The sequence below is a fragment of the Hemitrygon akajei genome, chromosome 9 (genome assembly GCF_048418815.1).
Source record: "Hemitrygon akajei chromosome 9, sHemAka1.3, whole genome shotgun sequence".
NCBI classification, from domain to species: domain Eukaryota; kingdom Metazoa; phylum Chordata; class Chondrichthyes; order Myliobatiformes; family Dasyatidae; genus Hemitrygon; species Hemitrygon akajei.
The window spans coordinates 122,357,235-122,366,717 of record NC_133132.1 but is presented as its reverse complement, the minus strand read 5'-3'; the positions used below and the strand labels follow the sequence as shown (position 1 = coordinate 122,366,717).

At 39.9% G+C, this 9,483-nt stretch overlaps 1 protein-coding gene across 5 annotated transcripts in view; it reads right to left on the bottom strand.

Annotated features, from left to right (window-relative positions):
- The window catches only part of greb1 (growth regulating estrogen receptor binding 1), a 275,907-nt gene that overhangs the window by 20,566 nt on the left and 245,858 nt on the right, over positions 1–9,483 (bottom strand). For all 5 annotated transcript variants that reach the window (XM_073056928.1, XM_073056930.1, XM_073056929.1 and 2 more), the window contains 4 exons: positions 9,215–9,442; positions 8,259–8,394; positions 2,897–3,097; positions 1,578–1,716 (listed from right to left, as the gene is read on the bottom strand). In XM_073056928.1, coding sequence (XP_072913029.1) covers positions 1,578–1,716; positions 2,897–3,097; positions 8,259–8,394; positions 9,215–9,442 — 704 coding nt within the window. The remainder of the gene's footprint in view (positions 1–1,577; positions 1,717–2,896; positions 3,098–8,258; positions 8,395–9,214; positions 9,443–9,483) is intronic.

The window sequence follows — 9,483 nt, the reverse complement described above, 5'->3', positions numbered from 1 at the left end:
TATGTAATTAGTTTTGCTACAACAAGTGTATGGGACATTGGAAAAAAGTTGAATTTCCCCATGGGGATGAATAAAGTATCTATCTATCTATCATCTATCTATCTAGGTTAGGCAGTCTATATGGAAACAAATAAATAGTCACTGTTTTGGGCCGAGACCCTTCTGCAGGACTGTTCGTTTATGTATCTGTCTTCTTGAGAAAATGCACTGAAGTCAGGATAAATGGATCATTTTTGGATAACTCATACACTACCACAAGGATCTGAACTGGGACTATTTTCAGTCTTTACAGTTGACTTAGATAAATGAATGAAGTGTGCTGTAGCCAAGATTGCTGATGATAGAAAGTCAGAGAGTGAGGAGGACACAGAGACTGCAAAGGAATATAAGTAGGTTAAATGAGTGCACAAACAGTTGAGATAATGGGGAAATGTGAGGATGTTCACTTTAGCAGAACGAACAAAAAAAATTTTAGTTAAAGAAGCAACATAATGCCAATCAGAAGAATGAGTATCCTTTTATGTTGGGCAATGTTAGCGTGTAGGAAGAGCAAACACTTGGTAAGGCAGAAGGAACCTGGGCCTATATTGCAAGGGGCATAGAGTACAAAAGTAGGGAAGTCTGGGAGTCCATCAACTGGAAATTGCGTAAACAAGGTAGAGTCCTGAAAGGTGAATTTACTTAGTCTTTCCTCAATATTACACTTATATTTTAAAAAATGACAAATATTCCTTTGCCACACAACAGCAACTTGAAAGTTGATCACCAGAACACATGAGCATTGGGAATATGAATGTAAATGGTACTGCCAACAGTAGACTAATGAAAACAGAACATCTTGGGGGAAAAGGGATGACTTTTTAGTAAGGTCCACATAGTAACCACGATAAGAGAAGAAAATCTAAATGCTCTTGGGTAAAAGGCTAGAGAGGTCAGTTTTTGTTTAGAGATTTTAATTTTACTGTTTCAGGCACTTTGAAGCAAGTTTCTTAACATTTCATGAAGTTATAAAACACAGGGTGACAATTAATGGGAAACTTCCTATTGATTGCCGATCTCTATTCTTAACTATGGTGGGTTAGGTGAGTGCCAACAATCTACTTTGTTCACTATTTGTGCCTTTTTCTCCCACCCGGATACCAAATTAACTGAGAAGGCAGTAAGTCAAGATAAACCAGGAAGGCTGCATCCAACTCAGTCAAACATGAGGTCTGGAACCTGCATGTGGACGGGGCAGCACCCTGAGAAATTGACTGCTGTTCTCTGGGATATGGTGTAAGGAAACCAGTTGCAGGTAGGGTGACAGGCTGTAGGCAGAATCATAAAGTGCTCATCCCTTCCATAATCAGCACAAGATTCAAAACCAGTGCATGCAACATGAATTATATGATCAACCCACCTTCTGTGTGTGTTGGAAGATGACCCCATCCCAATTCCATTTGAACACATCATCAGGTTTTAATGTCCAAGTCACCCCAGGCTAACTGCTTCTTGTACTTGAAATTACCTCAGAAAATCCATTTAAAACATCATGCCACCTTTTCAAAATGTGAAAATCGGAACAAATCCAATCTCACCTTTCAGAAAATGGAATTTTTTCAAAATACTTGCTGTGACAAATGAGTCACAGAGATACAAGAGGAGTCCACTGAAAGCAAGGTCTGAATAGTTGATGTTTAAAGAATGAGGACGAGAACTCACAAAGCAGACTGTAATCTGAAATGTTAAAAATTGAGATTGCAAAGGTTATGACCTTCAGAAATCAATTATGCTTTCAAATTACACAATTGACTTAAATAACAAGCTTACAGATAAGTATGAATACAATATTGAACACTGGCTGCAGCTGGCAGGATAACTTTGAGACAAATGATGCTGGTAGTTCAATACTGAGCATATTTTCCTGCATGCACTGAAGCACCCCATCATCAAGCCTGATTCTAATTTTGTGCTGCTGTTTTAATGGTACAGAGCTTCAGGTCAACTCTAAGACAATTACAAAAAGACAGGGGGAATGGATGGGGTGTAAGTTGGAGGTGGTTAGAACAAGGAAAGCAATCAATTGGGTGAGTGATGGGGTCTGGTCCTCTGCCTTCAGATTCAGGAAAGCAGTTTTAAGCAACTTAATACTTCTGGACTGGCCTCCTGTTATCCCTGATTAAGCCACATGTAAATGGATTTCAGAACATAATCAATAAAAGATTGTTCACTGACATAGAAGTTTTTGAGTTGCAGTAAATTTCTTGTATTTATTTGAAGACCCAGGAATTGAAACAATAGCAGCTTCACTTAATTCCTATACATCAGTGAGATTGGGGAGCAAACAGACACAAAATTTGCCTGTGCAGCAAATAAAGCAAGTGTCGATAGTAACTTCATTGCATGGATCTCACAACAGGGCAACCTCCCATCCCCTCCATCATTAGTCTTGAACACGCTGACTTCAATTGCGTAAGTCCTTTCCACAGGCACTAACATGACATGACACTAATTAAAAGAAAAGTTGAAGGAAATTTCCTGATGACCTCTTGCCAGCCAAAAAATATCCCTCTACAGCAGGCTGGAGTGTTCTTCTAAACTGAAACAGAATTAAAATTCCAGGAAGTGCCATACATGAATTAGAGTCATAGAGTTATTGAAAACTACAGCACAGAAACAAGTCCTTCAGCCCATCTAGTCAGTGCAGAACCATTTAAACTGCCTACTCCCATTGATCTGCACCCAGACCATTATATTATTCCTGGCGATAATATGGTGTAGGTGTACTGGGGAAAACTTGATCACTGCCTAATTTTAAAGTTTAACATTTCACTTTTATTCCCTAACCAAACACATATTTCAACTTGTGATTATGAATGAGAGAGTGTGCATAGATTTTATGATATTAGTGCCATACCTCTTGTCCCAGGTTTAGATAGCAATCTACTGACACCACCGGATGATTGAAGTTCCTCACCGACAATGGAAAAAGGTTGTTGCTTGTCTGTTGCAGATATTTTTCAAGCAGTAACTGGGCTGCTGCAGCTAAAAATGTGTGTTTGCTGTCTGGAGCACAGATATACTGAGATGGAGAAATGGACATTGACACATCAGGGACCTGCAAGATACAAATTAATTCAGTGAGATTATGAACAACAATTTTTTTTTTTCTCTGAGCCAGAGCAAGATAAAATATAGAGGTGTGAAAGTGCGACAGGCATTCATTCTCCTGCTGCGGTGGAATATTAGAATAAGGAATTATAAACAATATTGGGGTTATGAGATATCTGACAAAGGAGAAGTGGAAACCTGAACACAAACTGGAATAATTGGTGCTGTGAGTTATCACAATAAGACACTGGACCAGAGTTAGGCTGTTCAGCCCATCGACTGTTCCGCCATTTTATCATGTCTGATTTATTATTCCTCTCAACCCAGTTCTGCTGCCTTCTCCCCAAAACCAAGACTGCATCTGAACCCTGGACTGAATCCCACATTCTGGTAAATCAAAAAATACTCAGAATACCTTCAGTGTTTACAAGAATTATACAAACCCACAATGCAATAGTGCAGTTCTGCAATGTGGTATCGGAACCGACAGGTGTTCATGCATCATGATGCCGAAAACTGGTTACCCGCTACGATGCAGGATTATCTGAGTGGCATGAGAACAGTAAGCCTGGTGCAGAGGGTAAACATTGGGTAATGGAGGCAAATTATTGGACATTCACAGTAAAGGACTACTGATTATTTTAATTCTAAAACTTGAGAGGAACAGCTAAAGAGTCTATGGAATGCTCTGCCTCAGAAGGCAGTGGAGGCCAATTCTCTGGATGCTTTCAAGAAAAAGTTAGATAGAGCTCTTAAAGATAGCGGGGTCAAGAGATATAGGGAGAAGGCAGGAACGGGGTACTGACTGTGGATGATCAGCCATGATCACACTGAATGGCAGTGCTGGCTCGAAGGGCCGAATGGCCTACTCCTGCGCCTATTGTCTATTGTCTACTGAGTCTAAAACCATCTTCCTGTGAGGAGCAGTACTGAACCAGTCCAGGTAGAAATAATTAAGTGTCCAAAATCACCCCAAGCAATTACGTGTAAAAGATGTTAGCCTCAGGAAAGCTGCCAAGTTAAGAGTGTTTATACACTCAGTGGCCACTGTATGCGGTACAGAGTAGAACCTGCTGTCATCTTCTGCACATCATTGTCGTAATGTGTGTGTGGTTGTTTGATTTACTGTCACTTTCCTGAAAGCTTGAACCAGAATGGCCATTCTCTTCTGCCCTCTCTTATTAAAAGGCTTTTTGTCCGCAGAACAGCCACTCACTGGATACATTTTGTTTTTCACACCATTCTCTGCACACTCTTGAGATTGTTGAGCATGAAAATCCCTCCCAGGAGATTGACAGTTTCTAAGATACTAAAGCCACCTGTCTGGCACCGACAGTCAACGTCACTTCGATCACATTTCTTTCCCCATTCTGAAATTTGGTCTGTACAACAACTGGAGCTCTGACCATGTCTGCATGCTTTTATGCACTGAGTTGTGCCACACGATTGGATGATTAGATGTTATCTCTTTGTGATTTTTATAAATGACCTGGATGAGGAAGTGGAGGGATGGGTTAGTAAATTTGCTGATGACACAAAGGTTGGGGGTGTTGTGGATAGTGTGTAGGGCTGTCAGAGGTTACAGAGGGACATCGATAGGATGCAAAACTAGGCTGAGAAGTGGCAGATGGAGTTCAATCCAGATAAGTGTGAGGTGGTTCATTTTGGTAGGTCAAATACAGTGGCAGAATATAGTATTAATGTCAGACTCCTGGCAGTGTGGAGGATCAGAGGGATCTTGGGGTCCAAGTCCACAAGACACTCAAAGCTGCTGCGCAAGTTGACTCTGTAGTTATTGTAGGTGCATTGGCCTTTATCAACTGTGGGATTGAGTTTAAGAGTCAAGAGGTAAGGGTTAAGGGGGGATGGTTAAGGGGAGGGGGGAGGGTTAATATCACTTTTCTTACTATTTTATTATTACATTTATTCTTGTAATTTCTAACATTCAATAAATAAATAATATTAAAAAAAAGAGGTAATGTTGCAGCTATATAGGACCCTGGTCAGATCCACTTGGAGTACTGTGCTCAGTTCTGGTCGCCTCACTACAGGAAGGATGTGGAAACTATAGAAAGGGTGCAAAGGAAATTTACAAGGATGTTGCCTGGACTGGGGAGCATGCCTTATGAACACAGGTTGAGTGAACTCGGCCTTTTCTCCTTAGAGCGATGGAGGATGAGAGGTGACCTGATAGAGGTGTATAAGATGATGAGAGGCATTGCTCATGTGGATAGTCAGAGGCTTTTTCCCAGGGCTGAAATGGCTAACACGAGGGGGCACAGTTTAAAGTGTTTGGAAGTAGGTACAAAGGAGATGTCAGGGGTAGGGCCTGTATTGTGCTGTAGGTTTTCTATGTTTCTATTAGCATTAACAAGGTGTACATGTGTACCCAATAAAGTGAACACTGATTGTATATGTGCTTTGATTGGTTTCAATTCATTACAGGTAGCAAAAATAGAACTTTGATTAAAAATACAGAATGTAATAGTAAGTGGTAGGATACTTTCCAAAGATCCACATTTTACCAGAAAGTCATGCATTGCTACCTTTGCCCAGAAGGTATGTTTCTCATTACACTGGACAACAAAGATACTGATCATGAATATCACCATGTAATTTCCTTATCACGCACCAAATTTTAAAAATATACTTACGTTTATTATTTCAATTCATAATTCAAGTCAATTAAAATGTTGCCTACAATGTTAGCTGGAAAGTTTCCAATCTTGTCCAGGCACGCTTGGGCATGCTTAGGTGGCACGGCTGCTGCATGGCAGGACAGGTTTTAGTAATAATTATTGGGTTCAGGACTGTAAGGATGGAATTTGCTATCACCAGGCACAAAAATTTCTATGAAGGATTTTGATATTTAAGACAGATGCTTCCCAGAATAACTGATGCCAAGATTAAGGAAAGCATTTTTGTTGGTCCACAAATCAAACAGGTCATCAGTGACGGGCAATTTGAAGAATTTCTAGTGGGACTGGAGAAAATCACATGAAAGGCATTCCAGGAAGTTGTTGAAATTTTTCTCGGCACCTGCAGAGCACCTATCTACACGCAGCTGGTTGAAAGCATGCTTCAAGCATATAAAACCATGAAATGCAACATGTCACTAAAGATTCATTTCCTGCATTCCCATTTAGACTTCTTCCCTGCAAATCTTGGTGCTGTTAGTGACGAGCATGGTGAAAGGTTTCACCAGGACATTGCAGTCATGGCGAAAAGATACCAGGGCAACTGGAATCCATCAACGCTGGCGAATTATTGTTGGACACTTAAGCGAGAAGCCAATTTTTAGCAGGGAAGTAACAAAAGTATAGACAGTGGTGGTCAAAGGCCTTAAATCAAAGGCAAGTTTACAATCTTAGTTTTTCCTTAGTTTTGCAGACCATCATCACCCACATCTTGCCACATTGGTTTCAAATTAATTCCAACAATCTAAACTTGTTTTTTTATTTTTTGACTCTCAAAACTTTCTAATAGGGTTGAACAAGAAAGAGTATCCAGACATTATTGCACAGTACAAACTGAGCACACATAGAACTAGAACCTCACTTGGCTGAGAAACAGAATTCCATAGCTTAGAAATACAGGTGGGAATTTGTCAGGAAAGAGTATTGTGGCAGAGCTACTTGCTAAATTAGCAATCGAGATAGCATGAGTCATCTACAGAATCTGATATTAGTGGAGAATATGGTTCTTCAAATGTGACAAATTGTGAATTTGAAAATTAGGTTTTAAAAAAATGGAGATTCTAAAGGAAATGCTGATATTAGTGAATGAAAAATAAATTGATAGATTGTTATACAAGTGCTACTCGCTCAATTATACCACTCAAGCAAGGAAACCTCCTATCTTGGCCCATAATCCCAGCACAGTGTGGTTGGCTTAAACAGCTTCAGCCCTTCAGTGTTAACAAACCACTAAAGAAATGGCTGACACCTAAGCCACCTAAAAGGAGAACACAGATGGGTAATAAATGCCTGTCTTGTTTGTCTTCACTGTTCTGCAGCAATTTCCCAAGAATAAGAAAGAAAAGTTGGGAGTGCGAGGGAATTCACACCGACAAGTAGTCAAAGACCTCTCCAGAGCTGCTGAAAAGGGTAGTCAGTGGCTCTGGATGAAGAGAAAGGATCCCATCTGGGCCCCCAAGTGAGTGAATGGCATCTAGGGGGTGAGCACGGGACGCCAGGATTCACTGCTGAACCTTCCGGAGGTGTCGTGGGCCTATCAGTGAAACACTGAGGAAAGAGGGCACCCACTTGAAAACCCAGAAAATACCACCACTCACTTGGCTACCCCACAGAGTCTAGGCAGCATGTCTCAAGAGTGCAAATAAGGGATGTTAACATCAAGTCCTACATAACATATCTGCATTTGCCATCTTGGGGAACATGATGATGCATGCTAAACCTCATACCTATACAGTGCTCTTTAATGTGACTCTACTTACTGACAATAAGGAAGCATGCAGCATGAAGGGAATGGCAGGAATCAGTAAAGATAACTGATGTTGCTGAAGGTAAAGATACATGTTTCTAGTTGGTGCTACAGTCAAATGATAAACATGAAATTATACTATAGCACTTATAGGTGACAGGCATCATAATATTGGTCCCATGGCCTGTACATTCACAATCTTATAAGTATATAAAAAAAAGAGTAGCACTGTGATGGATCAGCCTTGAACTCTTTTAAGAGATGGATGACAAAACGCTAAGATGTAATTATTTTTGTGATTGATGTTCTTGTGATTAACTTCAGTCTAACCACTTTCAGAAAATTAGGTACAGGCACAATGCTTACATCAAGCACAAGAGACATTCTACTCAAGTCCAATATATTCTTCTTTAAAACCTTCAATCTCAACCATTGTAAATAACAAAAAGTGTTCAAATTCATAACGGAGTAAAAACTTGGCCAGCCAGCACTTGACCAGCACTTCAGACAGAGTGGTCTGGAGGAACAATGCCCAGTGCAAGGACAGCACTGACGTCAAGTTATCCTGCATATTTATCTGTCACTGTGTTTCCATCTTTGCCAGGAGAGGCACAACATTTATCCACCGATTCAATGGAAACAAGAACAACTGTGGCAAAAATTAACCTACTACTGTTTTTCATCAAGCCACTGAGTAGCAAATCGTTATAATTCTTTCAGAATACCTTTGACTTAATAAGGAAGGTCCTGTGTCCGCCAATGGCAATTTGTTTCTTCATAACACTGAAGCGATTGAAACGACAGATGAGGAGACCAGCGCTGTGCACACGGAGGTTGAAATCTACATCATCACAGGTAAATCTGAAACACAGGTACAATAGTGTTTTTTTGCTTTGCTGAAGCATGGCATAAAATATTTCTTGTGCATAGTAACTAATTAATTAAGTTTGTCATATTATACACTCAACCTATTCTATGGGGTGGTGTGGGCTAGTTGTGCAGAAAACCTAATACAGTGCTGTACTGTACCTCTAAATAAAACAAGCCAACAAAATACATCTCCAAATGACATTTGATATTTTGTTGGCTACATCATCAATGCATCAACTAACTTCACTGATGAAGGCTAACTGTATAGTCTCTGTTTGGGGGATACAGTGCTCTGCCTCTTTTTGAAGCTCCGAGACATAAATCAATATCACAGAATTTATTTGGAGCCAGAGCAGTAGCAGCAGTAATATGCACAAGATAGCCTTCTGACGTTGAGCACCATTCAGGATAATCTAAACTGCTTCCATACCCAGTATCTGTATTTTGGAACAAATGGTGATATTGTTACCCAAAATTTATTGTTACCCAAAATTTATCTCCCAACTGCTAGTTCCTAAATATTTATTTGATAGCCCTAATCCAACCCTAACTCTAACCCATTGATTCTAATAGAATGTGTTGTGAAGACAGTAGAGTGAGCAAACAATGTTACATAGCACATTTAGTGCTAACAAATAGGTTTGAATTTCTAGGCAGGTGCAGATGAATTTTATAACCCAAATTATGTTGTTACCATGCTGAAGTCCAAACATACTAAGAACAGTTTTCAGTGCTAATTGGGTCATGATTTGATTACGAAATAAAATTTTGGTGAGGGTATATGTTTGCATCTCACAATAAGCAACATTACCTGTTTTGGTTGTACTGAACATTCTGTGTCAAATCCACGTTCAGCATCAAAAAGTCATGCAGATGACATCGAGAGAAGGGCTCTGTGAGGTACAGACTGCTTACTTTGCTGGACCACTTTCGGATCCCACAAAGAGCATAGTGTGAGATTTGACCAGTTGCCTCTATGTGTTGGAGTACATGCTTCAAAGAAACATTTCTCTCTATAACTTTTTGTTCCGTAGGTACACTGGATGGCAAAAAGACATTAAAAGCAAAAATTTAATTAGT